Here is a 24385-nt window from a genome sequence, read left to right as displayed (position 1 = left end):
ATGGTCTCAGGAGGCAGCTTATTTTGAGGAATATATCTGCTGTACTTACAGAGTGAGAGAGATGCCTGCACTACCTAGATCTAGGTGCCCTTTCTGACAAAACTAAGCAAGACTCAGTGGTCTCTTCTATAATGTGTTATACTCCACAAATAGTAACCAGCAAGATGAGTCTGCTTCCATTCAGAGTGAAGGAAATGTTCAGCTGCAGTAAAGTATCTTTCTACTAGGTGTAAAGTAGAATAAAAAGTGAACATAAATACAATCCTCCCACCTCTTTGTGAGATACTCCTCTTGTTATGTTGTAAGGATTAAAAAGTTGGCATGATGGAGATCAATGATTTTGTTTACCTTGGTCACCACAATCATTTAACAAGCTGAATGACAATGGTGTTTCCTGGTACCCTCTAAGTTGTTATGTTCTGGGTTCTGAGTGAGAGTAAGCTGGCTAGATCAGCAGCTGAGCAATCCCAGAAGCACAGGGCAGGGGAAAGAAGAAAAAACACCTCTCAAATTAGCTTAGCCTGGTTCATGTACTCAAGTTCAATGTATTTCAAGCTGGCAAATCTTACCATTCAGAAATGAATAGGAGAATATAGAGTAATAGCACAGCCAATGAAGACACCTCTGTCCAGGAAAAGGGCACCAAAACTATTTCTTGAAGAGGACTGAAGCACAGGATGTTCTGGATGTTGTGGGCAAAAAAGATGATATTAAGAGAGTTAAACAGTGGGGTGGGTTGAGCAAGGAAGATGTGCAGTCTGTTCTCAAGGGTTTTCAGGCCCAAGTGGACAAAGCCCTGAGCATGCTGTTCTGCCCCCACAGTTCATTCTGCCTTGGGACAGAGTTTGGGCTACAGAGCTCCATAAGCTTTTCCAGCCCTGACTCTTCAAGTCATCTGGTTGCAGATGACTGCAGATAGTAGCAATCAGTAGCATCTCAACAACACAATGATCATGAAGAAATCTCAAGTCATCTTAGACAATTTATAAACTCACTCACATGGGAAACGAGGAAACAGGTCAGATGTTTCACAGATTTTCCATCACATGCAAGCAGCTCACTTGGATGTGCAGGAAGAAACAATAATGCCCTGAAAAAAATCTAGCCTTGAGAGTATTTGTCTATTTGTTGGCATACCATTCTTTCTACAATGATTCTACAATTTGTTTACTTTTCACAGGACACTATAATTCCCATTTTTAAAGCAGAAACTAACAGCTGACTTTGTAGGAGTGCTGTTTGATTTTGAAGTGGAGAATAAGCAACGAGTTAGAAATTCATTTAGAAATTAGGAATTAATTTTTTAAATTAATTTCAAAATTAGTTAGAAATTATTTTTTTGTTTTTGCCTCTGATAAAGATTTGGCTGTAAAAGGAGGCATTGCACAATGGAAAAAAAGTTCAGAGACCCATCAGTTTGTAGTGAAGAGGTCATTTCTCAGTTCTTCTTCTAGCCTCAGCTTTATGGCAGACATTGTGCCATCCTATTTCCATGTGCAAGACTGCATCAAAATTACTGCTATGTTTTTCATATCATAAATAAATAGTAAACAGTATCATTTTTTTTAGTTAATCAAATGTGTATTTTAAATTTTGCTAATCCTTCACTGAGATTAAGGAATGCTGCTTGCCAACCTTTTAACAATATACAGCAACGGAAATATTCCATAATAAATACATATATGGACCCATTATTTTCCATTGGCATGCATATGCTTTCCATCATCTTATCATCCTGATAATCTCTCTCTGCCTTACTTAAACTATGTTTACTGTTATAAAAGGTGATACTTTTGTATGAGACACAGATAAGGCTCTCAGTTATGGCATGAATAACACACAAAATCAGCTTTCAAAAAGCCCATATTGTCAGAAATCTAGTCCGCCCAGAGGCAATGGAGCTGGATCACCTGCTACATAGGATTTTTTGAGAACTTGACTCTATCTGTGATTAGACATGCAGAAAAGCAGCAGAACTACCAGCTAAACTTGCCCTCTTGTCTTTTAATTTTTCTTCTGCTTCTTCTGCTTCTTTTAATTTTTCTTCTGATTCCTGAATCTGAATCTTGGTGGTTTTGCACTCACAAACACACATATACACACACAGATGCACACACACACACATGCACATACAGAGAGGTAGAAATGAGTTAAACTGTTTGAATAGACTCATTTGCTCCACTCACATTGAAACACCCCTGTGGTTGTTTTACAGCTTCCAGAAGAGACACATATCTGGTGTCTGCACACTAATTAATATATTTGTCTTCCCTTCCAGTGTTACTAATTGTTCCTTGGGCTTAACCTTAGACAGTGACTTAGTTAAATGCTATATTGAATTTCACCACTTCCATTTGAACTACCTTTCTGGTAGTTCACTGAAGGGTTTATAGTTATCATGAGTGACCAAAGCACTTGGATGTGCGTACTTAGGTCAGTGTATAGGCCTATACATGTGGGATGGGGGTGAAATCTTTTAAAATAAAACAGCTGCAGAAGAAATGGTCAAGCCATTGAAGGCAATATGATAGCTGCTATTAAATCCCACTTTGAGAAACTTCCTTTAGCTTTGATGATTTTTTTCTTCTCAAAAGTTGCTATCAATTTTTCACTGACCTCAGCTCAACCTCAAAGAATCAACCTAACTTGTAGTCTGCTCATTTTTCTTATGTGGGCACAAAAATAGTAAAACAGAAATAGCAAATTGTATTGGAACTGAAGGTAATCAAAAGTTGGGACGGTTTGGGTTTAAAAAATTTCATTAATTTTATTTTTCTTTTGTAAAACAAATACCCTGAGGTGGTTCACATCAGGATCCTTTTTTGTCTGAAGTTCAGGAAGGTAAGAATTAGTAGTTGGAGACTTTCTCTTTAATTGTAACCAAATGCTACCTTATAAGGGGTTGAGGATTACCATAAAGGTGTTCTCAGCTTTTCAGGCACTGTTGCTGTTCTTGAAATAAAAATAATTTGTATAGTGCCTACTCAGTATGAAATCCAAAAGACTCATAATCTTTATTTATGTTAACAGCATTTTATTAGGCATCCTTGTTATCGTGAACCCATATATTCCTGTTCAGAAGGGAAATTTCCCCATAAATGGATCGATGCCACAGAGCAACGCAAACTCTGCATCTCCTATAGCTGCAATGCCTACCTGATAGAGGAATCTGAATCTACCAGGACAAGTCAGGCACTGAGCATCTTTTTCTCGGTGCACATGGAGCACCTTGCAACAAGGTCGACAGAAGCGCCGTGCCAAGCAGCAAGCTCCCCGTGGCACTCGTGCACTACAGACCTTAGGATTTTGCCCCTCATCAAGACCTGAGTGCTTGGCCAGCATAGAAATCCCACATTTCAGCCTGAGAAATCTGTGCAGCGTATGTGCTCTCCACGCCACCCTTCAGGAAGCAGCACGTCCTGTTGCACATGCAGCGTTTCGCTGCTCTGCGGATTCCCCGTAAATCTGACTCCCAGAGGCTTTTCCGTGCGTGTTCCCAGGGACTGGGCAGCACATGGGCACCAGGGCCATCAGACAATCCCCAGAAGTGTGAGTCTTACTGTGCAGGCATGCAGTGACTTCATCACATGTGCATAATAAATATGAGGTGCTCTTAAAGTGTTGGCCTGACTATGAGGGCTCTTGCAGGCTTGTGGTTATCACCAGGCTGAATACAACCTGTTGTAGAGCATCCTGGGCAGAGAATCTGACCTGCCACAGCTTCCAAACAGCTTGAAATGGTAACAAGTGTATAAATTTATCAACATCTGCCCAGACAATGTTTCTGGGCTGAAAAATAGAATGTGTTCAGGAAATCCAACCGTTTGGTAGCCTTTAGACTACAAAGCCTAAATTTACTAGGTTGTCCCTTAAGTTTACAGTCTCCTCTTGAGCCCTTGCACTTGCACCTCTTTTCTCACCCTGGGATAAGCGGCCCTCTACCCCCATCTTCATTGTCTAAACACCATTTTGGGGAGTGAAGAAAGCTGATTTTTCCCAGTTTGGAGGACATTTCTGAAAAATAACATCAGTGGAAGGATTGGCAACTCTTGCATTCAAATAAATACCTACAGCACTTGTTCAGGACTCTGCCTAATTATAAACTAAGAATGATTTCCAGGCTAATAAATATTGGCTGGAGAATTTAGGCTCTTGTATTTTGGCTTGCCCAAAGTGGCGCGCTCATCCCAAAATAGCAGAGAATCTCTGGAGCAGAACTGGAGTGTCCCAGGCTAACAATTTTGTTGCCCAAAAGACCAAGCAATTTTCATCTTGTCTCCTGTATTAGACTTTTCAGCAGGAGATTTTTAATGCTATTTTGTTTCTAAGGCTACATGTGTTAAGGGGTGAGATCTGAAGGAGCAAAAAAGGAAGGAAATTTTATATATTAGAGCTGGTGGGTTCACCTTTCTGATGAACTTTGTTGCTGTGGAAACAGTTACAAACGGAAAAATTCTCACAGGAGTCTCTTGCCCAAGAAAACTCTGCCTCTTCCACAGACTAATTTTCTCATCTTGATGAAAATCAGCACCTCGGGTGAAGGACTGAACTTTCCTGGAAGGCTGTCTGTGCTGGAGTTACCGTCAGTGGTTCTGCTGCAGTGCCCAGAGGTGTTTGACCATGGTTGTGCCACTGCCCAGGAAGCCAGCAAGGACTGTGCACAGGGAGTGGGGGGCACAGTGGAGATACTGCTTTACTTCATGTGGCAGATAGCAAAGCTCTGTGTAAGGGAAGAGGAATCACCTTCCACAGAATCAGGCAGCCAGAAGAAATGTTAAATACTTGTACTGGGCATATTATTAATGGTTCTGGGACTACTCTGAACCAGCAGCACCAGATACAGTGGATTATCCAAGGACTGAGGAATTACAATGGCTTGAAAGAGGGCCCACAGAAGGAGTAGCAGTGGTGATTGGTTTATTTCATTGCTAATACCAGTTCCACAGCGCCACCAAAAAACAGAAGCCAGACTGTGGATTTGTGGTTCTCAAGGTGGGAATGGTCTTTGGTGTCCACAGTGGTGACCTTATCAGAGCAAGCATAGAACTGATAGAGCTTACAGCAAGGGCCAGCCAGGTTTCAAATAGGAAATGCTGCACAGTAGCTGCCATGGAGCTGGGACACAAGCAATCAGGTGGGTACACAGACCAGGGGCCCAGTGCCCTGTGGCAGGCACTGTGTGAGCAGGCTTGCCCAGTATCCCATGGGCACACCCCAGGTAGGAGCAGCTTAAGCCTTAGCTTCAGCTCTTCATCACTTCCCCCACTTTTCCCAGTTTTAACACCATATCCTCTTCCCATGTTTCAGATCTTATCTATATTTTTCCTGTCCTTTCCTTATAGCACTTTAACTTTTCTTCAGTCTTCAGTCTTTGCTCTTTTCTCTCTTTATTCTTATTTCCTCTTCCTTTTTTTGACTCAGTTTCTGTCTCCAACTCTCTCTTCAAAGTCTGTAATCTCACTACCACTCAATAAATCAATTATTTTCTGCTCCTTTCAGTCTGCACTTTAATTACAATTTTGGCTTTCACCAAAATTCGTAATTTCTCTGTTTTGCATCCTCAAGTCTCATTTTTTAAATTCTAAATCGTCACACTCTACCCAGTTCCAAATGTCACCTTCTTCTCTACTGTTATGGTATGTGTTCATCTGATGGTGCCTCACTCACAACCTGCTCTGCTACTCCATCCCCTCAGTTCTTAAAGGAAACAGCATGCCATGATAAATTTACTCAAAAAATCTTCAAAGTTGTCATCAAATCCTCTGCAGTTCTCTTCTGTGCCTTCCCCATCAGGAAAAATTTATCTGTTGCCTACATTTTTTAACCTCCTGATATGCAAGAACTCTTATTGCTCAAGAAGTCTAAGACAAAGGCAATTTTGCCATGGAATTAATCAGGAATCCTATGTATTTTCTGTCTGGAATTGAAGGGGTTTGATTATCACAAGTATTTTCTGCTATAAATGTTGTGGAATAATCATTCTGTTGCAAAATTAACAGTAGATATAGAATGGGGAAATAATTATATTTTTCTAACCAGATTGTATAAACTTGGGAAAACAAAGCTTTGAAGTATATATGGCTTTGTAAGAAATTATCTATGAACAAATTTTAAGTCTGCAACTTTTCAATTGCATATCTTTCCATGGAGGATAAGAAAAACACCTGTTCATACACCTGGTGTTTTGGAGACCCTCCTCAGAGATGCCATGTAAAGTGTTGATGCTTGTAGTTCAGTGTGTCTGCTGGTAACAATGTGACATGAATCCATAGAAATGCTGCAAGAAACCAAGCATCTGACTCCTCATCCTGATAGGATCTTGAGTGCAATCCTTGATTTCTAAAAATCATTAGACAAATCAGATGTATTTGACAGTCTCCCTCAAAACCCTTTAGGAATATGATTTATCAAGTCTTGTGGGTGAAAAATGTTTATCTGCCTATGTCATGTTCAACCACAAAACCTTACCCTTTCTCTGCTCCTTCTCTCTGATATCAAATAATTCCCCTGGGCTACCATACCTCTCCTCTAAAATTAGAAATAAGGAGAAAAATCACTCATCTTTTCTAGATTTCTTGCTATTTGACAAGAAATTCTTAGATGTGTAAAGAAGCCCTTAATCATTCTTGATTTTTTTTTTTTTTGTGAGAGAAAACAACAACAGAGTGTAATTTCTTCACTTCTCTCAGATCAAAATCTTATCAATAATCAAAATTCACATTTCTTTTTGAAAAGAGTGATACCATTTTTGTGCATTCAGACTTCTTGTTAGAAATACAAAGACTAGATTTGTCCAGATAGAAGACACACCTGCTTAGAAGGGAATGTGAATTTGATGTTTATTTATGCTTCATAAAAATGACACAATTAGCAATGTAAATATGAATTATACTTTTCTGTCTTAACTATATAGAGGGTAAAATGAAAACTATATAGAAGGTGTAATTGGATGATGGTTGCATAGTGACCATTAGGATGTTTTTTATCTAGAAATGCATGTCAGGAATAACTGCAGAAGCTGCTGAAAGTATGAGGATTAAGAAAATGCTAGACTATCAAGGAGGTAGTTGCCTATTTGCAGACCAAAAATCAGTCATGAGTTCCAAATAAGAGTTTGTAAATGTCTATCTTCTCTTTCTTTCCCATGCAAGAGCAGACAGATTGTGCATAGGGAATAACAAGACAGGAATGTGAGGAAGAGTGGGGAGAGGCCAGTTTCAGGCGGGGATGCACACCCAGCTCCTCTGCTGTTTGCCAGATGGGTTTCTCAGGGCAGGTCCTGCAGCAGAGAGGAAGACTGAGCTCATTGGCACAGACTTTGCTTCCTGCTCAAGAAGCCTGTACACATGCTGCTACAGCAAATCCACCAAACACACTCGACATAAGATGGAGGGGACTAGGACTAGCAACACAGAAATGAAAGGCTCCATTGTCCATTCATGGCCTCATAAACTATTAACTCCCACTTGAATTGTTCCATTCGATTCCCACTGTAAAATCTTCAGCTTTCTTTTGGTCTTTTCCCTTCACTTTATCCAACTGCTTGTGCAGGATAGCATTTTAGACATGTAATATTTTAAGCTGAAAGGTGTATTCCTCTGGAAATTCAAATAGATTGTACTGTAGGAAAATATTTCACAGCAGGCATGTGTTGTGTGCTACAGGGAGTGCAGTGTTTGCCTGAGTCCAAAAGATTTGTATGGAGACTAAGTAACAGAAAAAAAAAAAAGGAAAATATTTCTTAGTTCTTATAACATTGATTCTTTGGTAGGCAACTTTCTTGGTTTATGAAGTAATTTAGCAAGTGCTGTGTTGTAAATTACAAAGTACAGTACACAGCACTCAGGGTAAGGGCAGTTTTGTTATTATGACTGCCCAAGATCTGATAAACTATTATATCTGACTTTATAAACACTTTATTAAATATCACACTATCACAAACCAAAGAATGTTGTATAAAAGCAACTTGAGCAATTTGACATCCACTTTTTGTCATAAAAAAAGAAATATTCTCTTGATTAGTTTCTATGAAGCATAATATCTGTAAAATAAACAAGATAATCCTCATGTAAACAGCACAGGGTACACAGAGCACAAAAATGGACAGAGGCACAAAGAACATTCTTGGCTCTAAAGCCTGAAAGCAAATTTCCGCTTCACTTAATCTAGTTTAATAATGGTTTTAATTGTAGTATTTTTAAGTCACTGAAAAAACTTTTTTTAATTTTACCAAGGTTTGGGGTTTGGGGGTTTTTTTGTTTGTTTTTTTTTTTTAGTTGAATCTATCCTCCTAGATAGCATCCCCATGACTGCAGTGAATCTGCGTGTTCATGGGCTCCACTCACAAATAATTTCTGATACACTCAGATTTACAGAGTGGCAGATTTCTAAGGAATCTGAGTAAGAAAATGACATTAACTGCTATTATTCTGGGTAGCACCATGCACGCTCCTATGTCACACAATGCTTTCTCAGTCACACACTGCGTGTAGTTTAGGGAAATGTCCTCCCCTGGATTATCTTCCATTTTTCTTTATTCCCATATGATCAGAATCGATACTTCCCATTTGCAACCCCCCGTTTGGTGTTTTTCTCTGTTTAGAGTCAGCGTGACGGGCAAAAGCGACAAAACACCTCATGGAAATAGCACGGTACTCGCCGCAGCTCCACCTCTGACATTGGTGGCGCTCATGTCGTTAGCGCAGCAATCGGGGCGCTGTGTGGCAGTCAATACACATCATTACTCTTTCTCAAACAAGCATGCCCAGCTCAGCTTCAGCGTTAGGGAGGCCGACACAAGCATCGAGGATATTCCCAGTGATCTTTAAGGGGCGTGCGAAAGGGAGGGGTTTTCTCTCACGTGGCTTTGCGGAGGAATTTGTAGCGCGGGGCGCCTTTAACCAGGATTAGGCGATAGCATCTGAGGCACGGGCAGCTGGGGCTCCGCTCGCCGCTCCCCTCAGCTGCAAAACCGCGTCGGTGAACTGATAACAGACAAGCGCTTCAAATCCTATTGCAGGCACAAACCCCTCTCCTCCTCAGTAGCTGTCTTGGCGAGATGGGGTGAACCCTGCCCAGTGTGCAGGGCAACAGGACTCCCATTACCTGCAGGGGTATTAGAAAAGTGTTCCCAGATGAAAGCCTTTATCCAATTTCAATTGTCCACTGAACAGCAACAACATTAAGAGCGACATTGTTCCGTTTGCTTCTGTGTCAAACAATAAGACGACTGTTTAGCATTACGTTTTGTTTCCCTGAGTAGCTGAAACTACTGTGGGAGTAGAGAAGTATTTACATCCAAAAAATCTGCATTCCTCGAAGCAGATGTTTTTAATTTTAATAACATCAGCCTATAGTAATGAATATCTGAAATATTCTGATCACTGAGTGCATGTTGCTGTTGAGGAGTAACGCTCCATCGTAATGGGTTTGCAGAAAACATCAGGAGCAACCAGGAGAAATAAACTTCTAACTGTGCTACCAAGAACACTTCTACATTTTTTTTTTCTTTGAAAGCCATTTAAAATGTCCTCCTGTGCAGAAGAATGACATTTTCTTCACTGTAGATGTGATATTATAGACCCATAGACCCATACTTGGAAAATTGCACATGTAAAATTTTTTGTAGTGTGTGCCTTTACTTTTCCACACATGCAGCCCAGATGTGCGCACGCACATATCACACAAAACGGGCATGTACTGTTTTTACAAGCTAGGACATATCTTTATGAATAGCACACAAATGGAGAGAGGGGAAGCCCTTTTGGACTGCAGGGTATGCAGGGCAGAGTCCCTGGACTCCAGGTAAAACAAGGTGCCTGCATGTGCAGTGCTCACTGTTCCCACTACTCTGTCCACAGTGCAGGCTGCTGTCGCCGTCATTGAAGTGACTGCAAAAAAGTGATTGCAGTCCTTTAGTGTAACAGAATGGAGCTCAGTCCAGGCTGCTTTTCTCAATGGAAAGCAGTAAAACCAGCCTGCACAGTGGTCTGCCTTCCCAGGCAAGACTGGTAATGGTAGATAGGCTAACTTGACTATGTACGATTTTTTTTCCACCAACAGTAAGCACATGCAAAACTTCAATTCATACAAATAGGCGCCACTCTGATGAAAAGTTGTCCTAAGCAGAACAACTTGTACTGATGAGGTTTGTATTTGTAAGTTTTTGTGATCTTTTTCCCATGGATGTCTTTTGTAGATGTTGTTCCACACATTATTTGGATTGAATTTGGATTGACATATCTGAACTGATTGTTCTAAAACATTTCTTAATAAAATCAGGGCTCTGAATCCACTTACCTCTTTTATTTAAATTAAAAAAAAAAAAAAAAAAAAGAAAAAAAACCCACAACTCACAAACACGGGAAAAAAAAAAAAAAAAAAAACAATGTGACTTTCATTTAGCTTTATGTGAGAAAAAAAATTCAACTAAAAGGACTTATTTGAAAAGAATATGTTTAACTGCATATGCTGCGTCTGCATTCTGCTTTCATAGCTGCTAGGTTTCAAGTGACCAATCTCTTAGAGTGCCTACTTTGTGCATGTGTGCAGGCTGAGATGGGAAAAGCTCGGCACTGTGTGTTGTGGAGCAAGTGTTTCAAAATCCACACTCCCAAATCACTGCAGCCCAGCAGCAGACCACTGGACCTACCAGTCATTCCTTGATCTCTAGGTGACTTAACCTGGATCTAGGTGCTCAGGGTAAGCAAAATCAGGAGTTAGTCATAAGAAGGAACTAAAACAAGGCATGGAGATAGGTGAAAAAAATATGCTTAGCACCTTAGATACAAATATGTTTGCATTATACAAAACACTTTGAGGATGTATTAATGGTTTTGGGTTTTTACAGTGGAACATGACTCTGAAAAAACATATTGGATTTAAATCCTCAAAGTGCAGAACTTGCACTTATTTCAAGGAACATTCGACTCTTTGCCACTTGGAAATCCTCTCCCTGAAGTACCTATCTTTATTTTAGCATGTGAATCATTCCCATTAAAAAAAAAAAAAAAAGTCTCTTCAAAACTAAAGGTGTATTTTAGCTCTATGGATGCACCAATTATCTCAAACCTTAATAGTACTAGAGTAACTAGAAGGAAAGCAGCCTGATGTGCTCATTCTGAGAAGGAAGGTGGATCATTACTTCTGGCTAAAAGTTTTGTGTATCAGTAAACTATGAAAGGGTAGTGCCAGTGGCACCATAAATAATCAAATCACATCCGTGCAGTGATCAGATGTAAACTCTTGTGCCAGCATTGCTCCCATGGAAATCTCAGGGAATTTCACTTTAATTTCTCATTGAACTGAAGGGCACAGAGTTGGATTTCTCTGTTCCAGGGGAGCTGGGAGGGGGACTATGGATTATTCTTTTCTCTTTAGGTATCTTTACATGTACCTGCAAAATAGTTGAGCCATAAAACCGTTGAATCCTTAAGTTTTGCTGCTAAAGAGAATCCATAAAAGGAGATTTATTGTCATATTTCCTCTTTGCGTTGCACTGTTCCACTCCACCATAAAATATTCTAGCCGGTTTATAGCAAAGCAAATATAGCAGCTTAGTTCATAAACGCCAAATTCTTCTCTGTTACACTCGGGCTTTCAGACATGATCGAATTAGCTCCGACCTGTGCTGATGCCGCCGTACCGAGGCTTATCGAGCCCTGCGTGTTCAGAGGGGTCCGAGGGCAGGCACCGAGGCGGACCCGCACCGCCCGCAAGCCTGCGGGAACCCGCCCAGGCACTCCCAAATTTTATTCTTCCTGAGGAACATTTAAAGCGGCTCTGTACAGCAGCCAAACTAGAATAATCATCTGTGGAAAATACAACAAATCCTAAGAGGGGTTTAAGGCAGAGAGAGGGAGCGGGTGCGGCAAACGGACCCGACTGCTCGGGCTGCCCTGCGGGGACAGGCGGGCCGCCCGCCGGCTCCCTGACCCCGACATGAGCGGGCAAGGCGGCTCTGGGGAAAATCCCTCCCGCTGGAAAGATAGTGCCTTCGGAGCAGAAGCTGCAAAACACGCCAAAAAAAAAAAAAAAAAAAAAAAAACCAAAAAAAAACAAAAAAAAAACCAAAAAACAAAAACAAAAAAAACCTAAACTTTTTTTTTTTTTTTTTTTGGTCATCATTTAGCCGGGGAGATTGCGGATGATTTTTTAGTTTTGGCGGACACCGCTGGCTCGGTGGCTCCCGCGGGCGGTGCCGCTCGGTTCCCAGCGCAAGGAAAGGGAAAGGGAAAGGGAAAGGGAAAGGGAAAGGTGTGTGCGGGGCCGTACGGCAGAGCAGGGCAGGCAGGGGCGGGCGGGCGGTCTGGCGAGGGGAACTCGCCCCAGCGCGCAGGTAGCCACAAGCCAGGCTCTAATTACTAAGCAAACAAGGTGAAATATCGAATCGGCCTCGCCCGTGACAAGATCTGCTCTTTTTGCCGCCAATTTGTTTGTGGAGCTCTATTTAAAGGCGCTTGATTGAGGAAACGTTGAAAATAGCAGTTAGGGTTTCCCTAATGAGACCTCTAGAGGAAAGCAGCGGCATTCAGGGGGCTGCAGCAGGAGGAGGGGAAGCGCTTAACCCTTTCCAGCCGCCCCCAGCCCGGCGGTGCCATGGGCAGGGGCCGGCCCGCCGCCTGCCCCCGGCCTCTGGGAGGGGTGCCGGGCCGTGCCGGGCCGGGCTGAGCATCCCCGGCGGCTCCCGAGGGGCGGCCCGGGTGCCCGAGAGGGGAACAGTGTCGGGGCCTGACCCCCCGCGCCCTTTGATGCAGTGGGCCGGATCGCCGATCTGCGGGCTGGTGCTTCAACACAGTAGCCCAGAGGCGGGCGGGGCAAAAAAAAAAATTCCAAACGGCCCTTAGAAATGCCGAAAAGACAGGGAACTTACTGAATTAATAACGAGATGTGTCACAGCAACACGCCCTGCGCGGGGGCCTGTGGCACTCCTTCCCCTCCATCCATCGCTCCCATTTCTGCTGCTGTGCGAGCCTGCCCCGACGCTCGTTCTCGCAACCTCGCACACGCTTCGGGCTCAATTAGCGCCTGTCTGAGCCCCGCGTTACACACGAACGAGACCTCCGCTAAAAATGTCCGTGATATTTTGAAAGGCGCTAATGCCTGTGAGGGAATGTGGATCGCAGCCCTCTTCCGCAGGCTGCTTTCTCAATGTGCTAACACTTGAACCACATTGATATCTCCCCGTTCTCGATTTTATAAGTCAGCTTTAGCTCCGAACAACGGGGCTTGGCTTTGCAATGAGTTGCCTGGTTGCCTGCAGCCTGTAGGGCCCTGGGATCTTACCTAGAGCATCTGAACGCCCCTTTTCCCTGGGTGTCAGCCTCTGCTCACACGTGAACCTCTGCCTGTTGATTGTATTTATGTGTGTGCATGTGTGTATATATATATATGTGTGTGTGTGTGTGTGTGTGTGTGTATACACACACCTGGACGGAGATCAAAATAAACTTTTAGGGAATACCTAATAAAAAGTGAGCACTGTCTCTCCCTAGAGGAAGGAAAAGGTGAGCTGCAGAAAAACAAAGTGTTGACTTAGTAAAATAAGTTCTGCAGGGTGATATAAAGTATTTATTTTTGTTGTCGCATTTACACCCACTCCTTTTGGCCGCAGCTCTGTTCCCCTCCAGGTCTGGGGAGGTACATGGCATTCACCTCTCCCTTTTCCAGCTTCTTAACTTTCCTGAAAAGAAGAATAAAGAATTATATTTTTTTTTCCTTCTAAAGCGCAGCAAATAAATATTTGGTGTATCCACAAATAGGTTGTACCATCGCATCATCTGAACGAACAAATTACGGTATGCGGCCGTGCATTTCTAGTAAAATCTCCTATATTCTGTTTACATGATACCATTTCTGTTTGTAATTATTTTATTTTAATTTTATGTCACTTTTAACACAAGCCAGACCGGTTTTCCCTCCGTGTTTTGTACACAATGCTCTCTTTCTCGATAAGATGTTCTGTCCTATCTTTTCGCTTTTTTCTTTCAAAAAATGTTTATAGTTCCCCAAGAGCAATTCTCCAATATTTCATTCTTGCATTTTAAGGACTTGTCCCTGTCTTGCTTTATTTGTTTGTGTGAAATTTAGTTTGAAAGGAGATCAGAGAGAGCAGGAGGGGTTTGTAATAAGAGAATGACCAAGTGACCTAAAGGCTGATTATATGTCATTAACTGGAGACTTGGTGTATCCAAATTACCAAAAAGACCTCACTCAGCCAGATCAATTACGCCGAGATACGCATATAGGAACTGCCGCACGGGCTGATGCTGGCTCGCAACAAGTGTGCAGCCGGCATTTGTGGGACTCAGCTGCTGAATTTTCGGACGAGCCCGTGTGCCGCAGCCGAACCCGGGCAGGCGGGAGCGGGCGCAGCGCTGCGGGCACGCGGAGCGAGGGACAGCGGCAGGACCACAGCGACATTTTGGGGGTGTAGTTAGGGCCAAATTGCGGCTAATTTTCACTGCTCCAGAGGGATTTTTCTCCTAAGCCAAGCGAGGTTACCTTTGATCTATGAAGGCTCCCTAAACCCCAGCCTCGTTAAATGGAGACTTTCCATGAAGAATGACAATAGAAGTGTTGATTTTTGTTAACCTAAACACAAAACGATGCCAGCCTAGCCTTCTCCTTCCTCCACCGTCTGAACTTCAGATGCTGGACGACAAAATATTCGTTAATGAAGGCAATTACATTCGCGAGCTATTTCGTCAGAGTCGAGCTCAAGAGCAAATTAAGATGTTATTTCCCGGGAATACAAACAAATATTAAGTGGGAAAATAGCGTGTTTGTCTGTTTGCGTGTTCGTGTTTATACACACGCGTGCATGTGTAGGAGATGCACATAACAATTCCAATAAATAGAGACACACTGTGTTCACTGCAGACTTTTGTAAGGTCTTTATTACTATTCTTCTGACAAAGAAGGGCTCTTGGTTGGAACTCGTTATGTTTTCCTTTTCTTTCCCTGATTCCTGTCCAGGGTCTAAATGCAACTCTGGATGCTCAGTCACAAATATAAGCAATCCTCGAATAATTGCTTGCACATGCAGTGGTAAAACGCGTAGGGTCCTGCGCTTACTGCCAATCATTGCAACTTACGAAATGATCAGTGTCTTGGTGTCTTGTTTTTTCTCATCCCTGGTCTTCTTTTTTTCTTTTTTTCTTTTTTATTTTTCCCTCTTTTTTTCTTTTTTTTTTTTTTTTTTTTTTTATTTTAATACACAACGGCTGAGAGATTATCATGCCTGAAATATGTGGGCGTTCTTTACCGATAATAGTAACGTAAACCAGGGTTCCTTCACCTCCAAGGGCAGCGATTAATTCGGGCCTGCTGGGCCCGATCCCGCCCTCTGCCCAGGGCGTTGAAATACAGGTTGTGTGAGCACAAGAGAGGGTGCAAGCCAGGCCCATTAGGCGCAAGTCCTTTTCATTAACCCGCACTGACAGGTTGACCTCCAAATCATATTTCTCCGTGCCTCTTTTCAAAAATGCCTTTTCTTGTATGTTTATGCTCTTTCACGAGCTCCTAAGCGACGCCCCAGATATAGGATGCATGGCATCCCTGGGACACGGGATGGTCCAGCATCCCTGAATCCACCCGAGAATGATACCCCCTTTTCTGATACGCTTGGTCCCGGGTCAATGACATCATGCACTCTATAAATTCAAACCCGTCTCGGCTTTTCAAGCCGAGCACCGGGCGGCTGAGCGATGCGGTGGGCAGCCGGGGGAAAGGGAGAATCGGCACCCGGGCACTCAGGGAGCTGCGGGAGGGAGAGACGCCGAGGGAGCAGCACGGCCAGGGCAGCGCATCAAAAGCACAGGACGGGGTGTCCTCGGGGTGCTTCCGTGTGTCTGATTATTTCTCGGCTTTAATGAAAATTGTGGAGGGACATCCCGGTGCTGCTGCACGGAGCAGGGATGGGTATGTCTGGCGTCGGTACCGGGCACCTCAGCGGTGCCTGCGGCTCCCGCCGCTGCCCTGTCCGCATCATTGTCCCACGGGTTTCGGGCGCTCCTCAAAAGGAAGGTGCGCTCCAGCAGCAATGAGCGGGCTCGCTGCCCAGGCACCGGCGAGGCGCCTCTCTGCCCCTGGCCTGCTGCTCACAGGCCTGGCCCGGCGCACTGTTCCCAGGTCAGCCAGCCCGGGAGTCCCCAGCAGATGTGGCTTTCCGACCACCCAGCGTCGGCATCTCTTCCCCGTTTCCATACGGTTTTCCCCGACCGATTCGGAGAAATTAGCTTAATTTGCAATTTAGCTTAATTCACACAAGCCCGGCGGGGAGGAGGGGGGAGCGCGGCTCTGTTGTTCTGTTATCCCAGCTCCCACCCCGCTCCCGGCCCGGAGCAGAGGAGTGACCTGGCGATAAGCGGCACGGCGGCGGCGGCGGAGCGCCGGGCCAGGGCAGGGCAGGGCAGGCCAGGGGCGGCCCCGGCGGCGGGAGCGGAGCGATCCCCGGCCCCGCCGGCCCCGCCAGGGCTCCGGCCCCGCTCCCCGGCACACACCGGGGCCGAGGGCAGCCCCTTCCTCCCGCCGGCCCCGCCGAGGGCGGCAGGGCTCGGGGGGCGAGAACGCAGGGCACAGCTAACGATACAGCCCCCACGCGCACCGATTCCCGAAAAAATAAAAGAAAATAAATTCTAAGCAGCGGGTAGAGGAAGAGAAAACCAGCCTCGGCACAGTCTCCACCGAAATTTCTTTATTATAGCGGGCTAGGAGAGTCCTGTTTGGCAGCAGAATCCAAATAAATCGCCGCCTAACATGCAACTATTTTGGCAGGGAAATAAACTGACATAAGACTAAGGTTTCTTTTTCTTTTCTGTTTTTATTTTTTTTTCCCTTGGGTTCTTTTTTTTTCTTTTTTTTTTTTTTAAACCATATGATTTGTGCACGAAAAAAAATCCAATCAAATCAATAAGTGTAAGATTGGTATAAATGATGGTGCTTTTAGCGGACTTTGAGCATAGTATCGGGAAGGGTACTTTGAGCTGCAGCGTTTTTCAACGTTTTTCCCATCATGGCTTGTAGCCTTTTCCCAACAGAAAAGGCTATAACACATGATGGGAAATCCTGAGCATTTAAAAACTGAGGGAGGACAAGAGAGTTGCATTTGCTCTGAAACTCGCTTAATAAAACTCATAAATAACTGCTGGGATAAGAGGGAAATATATATATAAGATCCTTCTGGGTGCTTTATCTAGACATCCTCTTTCTCCAAAGTTAATTAAGCAATCACGACTCTAGCTTTGGAGACTGGTGTTCTGATCGATATCTCCTGTATATTTTATTACTTTTTCTCTGTCTCATGTTTTCCGTTTCCTTCATCATTGGAGATGCTATCAGAGCGACAGTAGTGTCTTGTCACAGAGCCTGTCACAGTTGCAGTCTAACCTGCAGTGTGTCGCAAAGCTCGTACACAAGCAGGGAGAGTATAAAGAAACACACGCCCGTTTACAAGCCAGTATAACTTTCCGGCCTCGACAAGGTCCAGTTCTTCTTCCCATCAGGAATATATCGCAGCAAAACAAAGCTGGAGGAACAGGGTGGGTTTCCAGGCTGCGCCCTGCAGACATATCATCCCAAACGGCGGGGACACGCTGCCTGGCCGCTCCAGGGCTCTGCCTGCACGGTCTGCCCACGGCCTTCCTTACATTTAAAAATCCACACTGCAGACACGTCCTTTCCTCGGGACAACACAATAAATACACGTGTGCTTGTGCATATATAGATACAGATATCCATCAGCTGGCTACAAGCATGTGTGTGTACGTATAAGATATATGTGTATATACATCAATTCTACATCTGGACTAGTTTTTCACTTTCGTACTCAGTTTACACCCAGACGCTCACACATATGCGTATATGCTTATAAAAACCTACGCCTGCATGTCTGTGCTCCGTGCGCGTCTCCCCTTTGGGTCCGGCTCCGCGCTCCCCGTTCTTGCCGAACCGCGGGGCCAGCACTGTCCCTCGCCTTTAGCATTCCCCCGAGGAAGCAGCCCCGGCTAGGACAGCAGGCTGCTCCTTGGCTGCCGGCCTCACCCGCGGGGACCGTCCGCTGCCTGCAGGGCATTCCCGGCCGGGAGCCGGCAGACGCACCCGCAAAGCCCCCGGTCCCAACAAGCGGCCCTGTACCAAGCAGCCCTCTCACACCGGGACCGCCCGAGCTCAGCCTGCCTCCTCTCCCCGGGCATCGAGCTGATTTTCGCTCTCTTCCCAACACCCAGCTCTTCCCCCGAGGCACCCCCGCAGCCTCTGCAGAGGGGCCGGACAGCGCCTTAAGCTGCTGCAGAAATTGGACCACAGTTCTTGCTGCCTTCTTTCGCAGACTCCTCCATCTCTATCTTTCTCCTTCTTTAATTTATGACCTCTCAGCTCCTGTTGACACAGTTTTCCACACGGCCTATGTTGCAGAACTGCGTTACAATATACGCCGAATCAGCCCAGGCGTCAGCCAGCACAAATAAGAGTGGGTATTTGGTATTTCGCAGCTATTTAGTAATGCTCTGCTCCATCTGAGGATGGCAACAAATGCACCTCGCCTCCGAGTTATCCATGAGCTACAGCTTGAGATTAATTTTTCTTTTGTAATATCTTCAAGCTTACTAAAGCAAAGCACCTAAATAGCTACAGGAGATTTCCTCCTTGGCCTGGATGCTAAGCAAACATTTAACTATTCCCTTTCGATAACATCTGCTTTCCGCAGATGCTGGTCTTTTTATCGCAGAAGCAGGAATGCTGAGAAATATTTATATATTTGTTAGTAAAAGCTAGAAAATTAGCTCGGAACATGCTGGAAAAAATATTCGGTTACTTACCGATCATACCAGCTCAAAAAGCATGAGACCGACTTCAGGCGATTTTTGAGCCACTCGCGTGAAGGCTGGTGGAGGTGCACAGGACAGGCAGTAAACTGGAAAAGAATCAGTTAGAGTCGGGCTTATTGTTATTGACTCAAAACAATTCTTACAGGGCCACCCCCGTCCAAGCCCCGAGCGCTCCCTGCCCCGGCCAGCCGGGTCGCCAGGCGGGTGACAGGCGAGGCAGAGCCGCTCCGCCGCCCTCCTCACGGAAACAGTGATCTCGTGGTGTGCATTAACAGCGATACGGCCAGGAGCCGGAGGGCTGCTGGGCATGCCTGCAGCAGCCGGGCACCGATGAAGTGCCCTCCGAGCCGGTTTAATTTGTTCCTCCCGGACCGGCACAAAACGCTTTGCCGAAGCAACCTCAGAGCCCATTCACATAGACTTTTGCCAATAAACTTCTGGGATCCATACTGTACCTGGTTTGAGATTATCCGATATTTAAGTTTAAACGAGTTTGTAGGGGGGTTTTGTTGTTCGGGGTTTTTAAATTTTTTTTAATGCAGATTTTACTGTAAGGCATCTGCTAAACACTTGCATTAACCTCTGCCTCCATGATAATTTTTCCCCCCTTGTTTTAATTACATTAGGGATGCGGAGGGGCAGCCAATCCTAAAAGAGGAGCTCGGCAATTAGCAGAGCGAACATCAAAAAGTTTTATTGCGGAGGGCGGCGGGCTCCGCCCCCGCCCCGGCCATTGGCGGCCGCCGCTTCTGACGACATATATTAACCCGAGCGGCCCTAAACATGTAGCTGTACATGGAGATCGGGCCGGGGAGCCCTGCCAGTGCCCCGCGCCGCGCCGAGCCCCGCCGCAGCGCCCGGCCGAGCGGCGCGGATGCCCCAGAGGAGCGCCGGGGCGCCGAGCAGCGCGGCGCGGCGGGCAGGGATGCGAGCGCCCGCCCAGCACTGACGGCCCCGCCGCCGCGCAGGGCAGAGCCAGCGCCGCCCGCCCCGAGCCGGGGGCGCATGGAGGGGGGCCGCGTGTAAGTACCACCCGGCCGGGCCGCGGCGGACTTGGCGAGAGCGGAGGGAAGCAAGAGGCGAGGAAGATCCCAAGCTGGGAAGCCAAGCCGTTTTTGTTTTGGTCGACATCTCTCCGTAGTTTTGCTCTTTTTTTTTTCCTTTTTTTTTTTTTTTTTTTTTTTCTGTGCGCGCTTCCTCGAAGACCCGGCCCCGGGCGAGGAGGAGGAGGAGGTGGAGGCACAACGCATGAGCGGCGGCGGCGGCGCCCGGGGAGGGGGGATCGCTCGGGCACCCGCGGGGACTCTGCAGCAGCGCCCTATGGAGAGGCAGCGGGCAGCGGGGCAGTGCTGAGGGGTGAGCGGCGGGCAGCATCTCCCGCCGCTGCGACGGGGTGGGGGGCGGGCGGGGAGGGGAAGCCTTTGTTTTGGGGCCCGGGGGGGCGGGGTGGGGTGCTCTAGGGAGCGGGGATGAGTCTAGTGGGCGGCTTCCCCCACCACCCGGTGGTGCACCATGAGGGCTACCCTTTCGCTGCCGCCGCCGCCGCCGCCGCCGCCGCCGCCACCCGCTGTGGCCACGAGGAGAACCCCTACTTCCACGGCTGGCTCATCAGCAGCCACCCGGAGATGTCCCCCCCCGACTACAGCATGGCTCTGTCCTACAGCCCCGAGTACGCCAACGGGGCGCCGGGCATGGACCACTCCCATTACGGGGGGGTGCCGCCCGGGAACGGCCCGCCCGGGCTCGGGGGGCCCCGGCCGGTGAAACGCAGGGGCACGGCGAACCGCAAGGAGCGGCGCAGGACTCAGAGCATCAACAGCGCCTTCGCGGAGCTGAGGGAGTGCATCCCCAACGTGCCCGCAGACACCAAGCTCTCCAAGATCAAAACCCTCCGTCTGGCCACCAGCTACATCGCCTACCTCATGGACCTGCTGGCGAAGGACGACCAGAACGGGGAGGCGGAGGCTTTCAAGGCAGAGATCAAGAAGACAGACGTGAAGGAAGAGAAGAGGAAGAAAGAGCTGGTCAGTGCCTCGGAGCGGTTCGGGGCGGGACGGGGCGGGGGAGCCGCGCAGGGGAGGCTGCTCGGTCGCCCTTCGGCGCCCCATGCGAGCGCACCCGGCTCCTCTCTGGGCAGAGCCGCCGGGGAATGTCCATGGGGGACACCTCGGTCCCCCGGCCCCTGGCCGTAGCTGCGAGCCTAAAGCGGGACCGTGCACAGCCGGGAGCGGCCGTCGGCTGAGAGCAGCCGCGGGGAAAAGGCGGCCGCAGTAGGGGCCCCCGGGGAGGCTGTTCCCGGGCTGCTGCTTGTCCCGTATCCCAAACTCTGATCTCGCAGGAGGCAAGCCTCTGCTCTCTTAAATGGAAATGTGTCGGCACGATTACCTGCTAAGCCCAGCCCGGCTTTAAGCCTTCGGCAAGTCCGAGGTTCGCAGCGAGAGGCTTTCCTGCCTCTGCACTCCGCGCTTCAGCCTTTTCGATTTTTAACGGGAGGGTCGGTTTAGGCCGGGCAGCGCAAGCCCAGTTCCGTGCAGGCCCCGCGGCGCGCTCGCATGCGTTACCGGCTTTGCCCCGGTACATACCGGTGCCCAGCTTCTCCCCGCACTCAGGGAGAGCCTGGTTTAGGGGAGGCCTTATCGCAATCCCCGTGGACGGCTGGCGCTTCTCAGCCCCCAGCCCCGCGCTCCGGCCCGGCAGAGCAGCGGGGTGGCGCGGAGCGGGAATTGCCCCGCCACGGGCCCGGCGGCGGCTTCTCCCGCGGCGAGGGGCCGTGGATGGAGGTCCCCGTGATGCCTCTCGAAGCCCGCAGGCCTCGATGGGCTCGGGTCTCCTCGTAGCTTTCGATGTCGAAGCAGAGCAGATGCGACCTAGAAAGGGGAGGAATATATCTAACTTTTTTTTCTCTCCTCTCCCCCTTCTGTTTCTCTCTCTCTCTCTCTCCCCTCGCATCCTGTCTCCCCAGAACGAAATCTTGAAAAGCACAGTTAGCAGCAACGATAAGAAAACCAAAGGGAGGACTGGCTGGCCGCAGCATGTCTGGGCTTTGGAGCTCAAGCAGTGAGCACGGCAGGACTGGAGGAGCCGTCCTCTTAGTCTCGGTAGTGAGCTCTCCTCTGAGGACTCTTTGTATTTGGAATAATCCAGTTTATTTATGTGCAATTTCTCCCCCAACCCCCCAAAATGTGGATATTTGAAGGAGAGGGAAAAAGCATTCCATATATGAAGAGGAAACTCCAGCTTGGTAAGGGGTAACGTCTCTAAATGTTTCGTGAATGTTATTTGCTCTGTATAAAACACGTGGGGAAAACAGAACCGTAGAAAAGGAAAAAAAAAAAATCCCTCCCTGGCATTAGTGTGTATGTGAAGTGTATCTTTAATACTTGGCCTTTTGGATATAAATATTCATGGGATTATAAAGCTATATTTCAACAAAAGCAGTTGCACCAATGTTTCGATTGACTCGGTATTTAGTGTTGTAATTTTGTTGTGGTCGTTCAGTATTTGAAGATGTTTTCAACAGTTATTGGTTATGTGCACTTCCGTCCGTAAGGGAAAAAGTGGAATCTAATTAATATTGAAGGTGTAAACGTTGTAAGTACTCAATAAACCACTGTGTGTGTTTTTTACAAAACAAAAGCAAAAAAAAAGAAAAAGGAAAAAAAAGAAAAGAAAATCCAAATCTTTTTATGTTTTATACCTCAAAATGTTTTGAATAACAGCGTTGTTTATGGCTTTTTTTTTTCATAATATTTAAAATATTCGGAAGTAAACTAAATTATAAAGATGGCTCCTAATTTTATTTTTAAGCAAGTGACTGAATGAAAGGAGGGCTAGAGGGAGGGACGTCTCAGCCCCCCGTGAGTGTTGAACAGAACCCGGCAGTTCATCCCAATAGGAATTCCTTGTGGTGGTGTTCTCCATGCAGGGGACCCACTGGGAGCGGGAAGCGGACCCGGGCGCAAGCGGCGGCGGCTCGGGGGCGGCGGAGCCGCGCGGTTTCCGTGCGCGGAGCGCGGGCGGCCGCGGTGCCCGCACAGGGGCCGGGGCAGGCCGGGGAGGCTGGCGGGCTGAGCGCGGAGTGCTTGTGTAGCAGGGAATTTTACGTTAAGGAGGAAAGAGCGAACAAGGCAAGGGATTTGCGGGGGTCTGGGGGGGAGGTGGGGAGGGTGTGCTGTAGGGAATAGGTAAGATTTACAATGAGCTACGATGAACTTAATATTAACTTTGTGGTTCCTAAAACTCTCCTGGGTTGCACGTTTCCAGTACGCCACAGCGAGTATAATTATTTCTAACCTTTTTTTATCCAGCTGCAAACTGCAGCAGCTCATGCTGTCTCTTTTTAGTACGTTGATTGCTTCGCCAACAGGATCTTTCTTCCCTTAAATATTTCTCCCTGTCTATCGACTCCTTTACAAGGATCCCAGTGCCAGTCTGATGGCTTTTCTGCTCCTCAGTACCAGGGCGAGCAGCAGAGTTCAATGCTGGGAAATGCATGGCATCCTTCTGTATCGTAGGCATGCAAGGAGAAAATGAATGGTTTTCACTAAAGGAAGCTGGTCTAGGTGTTTTTTGTCCATTCCTGATTAAGGGCAATGTTTTCCACCTTTTCCGTAATAACATTAGGGCTCGTATTTTAACGTTTTACGTAAATCACCTCTGCTTAAACCAAGCTGGGTCTCTCTCCAGGTCCAGGGCTGCATACCTGCTGGCCTTCCCGTGCCACCGCGCCTAAGGAAGTGGTTCCAATCAGACCCAGCAGTAAGCGTAGGTAGATGTGCAATTGCCCATAAAAAGATAAGGGAGCCCCTGCGCCGCTTCGCCGCCCCTGCTGACAGTGGGGAGGTTGCGGGGTTACAACAACCAGACAAAAGTGATGTGCCCTCCCTCCCGTCGGGTCAGGCAGCCCGGCTCTGCTATCCGGCCTGGGTCTGTGTTTACAGACACTTGCCTCTGTTTATAACACTTGGGGAGAAGAATCTGCCCCCTTGTTTGCTTTTCCTTGCCTATTAGTTGCCCAGCTGATGATCTGGAGCTCCTCGCAACTCTGCGTTCCCTGCTCAAACAGGTTTTTTGTTTGGTTTGGTTTTGGTTTTTTTTGTGGCGGCACAGGAAAAAATTAAAGGGGTGAGGGGTGGCTGCGAATGCTGCGGTGGGGCACCCCATGGGCAGCCTCTCTGCAAATGCTGTGTCTTCCTTCCCTCGACAGAGTCAGCGGGTTGCAACTCCCCCGGGGGGTGCGCGGTAGGGCCGGCGGACGGCTCCGGTATCCAATCTCCGAACTGGAGAGAAATCGCCTGTCCAATATTTCCACATTAATAATTTTATGGTTTTGTAACGTCAGTTTATCAGAACAGGGAGCCCCTCTGAATCCGCTAAGGAGGATTGCTCTTAATTGCTCACTAACGAGGATGTTGCTATTTTCCCAGGAGCAGCCATTCCCGCAGCTAAATCACAGGAGCCCTAGACAGACCGGAGCCGACAAAAATGTAGGTTTTGACGTTAAAAGCTAAATGGGGAAGCAGAAGGTAAATTGATGGTAGATGGGGATGTCAGTGCCC

The 24385-nt window shown here is 47.1% G+C and overlaps 1 protein-coding gene and 1 long non-coding RNA gene across 2 annotated transcripts; one reads left to right on the top strand and one right to left on the bottom strand.

The window, feature by feature from the left end:
• Positions 1 to 13546: 13546 nt before the first annotated feature.
• Positions 13547 to 19591, bottom strand: LOC132072868 (uncharacterized). The gene is made up of 3 exons (XR_009418419.1): positions 19283 to 19591; positions 18819 to 18913; positions 13547 to 13681 (listed from the first exon to the last, which is right to left on the bottom strand). It is a non-coding gene; the product is annotated as an uncharacterized LOC132072868 (long non-coding RNA).
• Positions 19592 to 20296: 705 nt separating this feature from the next.
• Positions 20297 to 22609, top strand: HAND2 (heart and neural crest derivatives expressed 2). Its single transcript, XM_059470504.1, has 2 exons — positions 20297 to 20851; positions 21790 to 22609. The coding sequence occupies exons 1-2, from the start codon at positions 20297 to 20299 to the stop codon at positions 21886 to 21888; spliced, it is 654 nt and encodes a 217-aa protein (XP_059326487.1). The 3' UTR covers positions 21889 to 22609.
• The last annotated feature ends 1776 nt before the right edge of the window (positions 22610 to 24385 follow it).

The sequence above is a fragment of the Ammospiza nelsoni genome, chromosome 4 (genome assembly GCF_027579445.1).
Source record: "Ammospiza nelsoni isolate bAmmNel1 chromosome 4, bAmmNel1.pri, whole genome shotgun sequence".
Taxonomy (NCBI): Eukaryota; Metazoa; Chordata; class Aves; order Passeriformes; family Passerellidae; genus Ammospiza; species Ammospiza nelsoni.
This window is presented reverse-complemented; position numbering and strand designations above follow the sequence as displayed.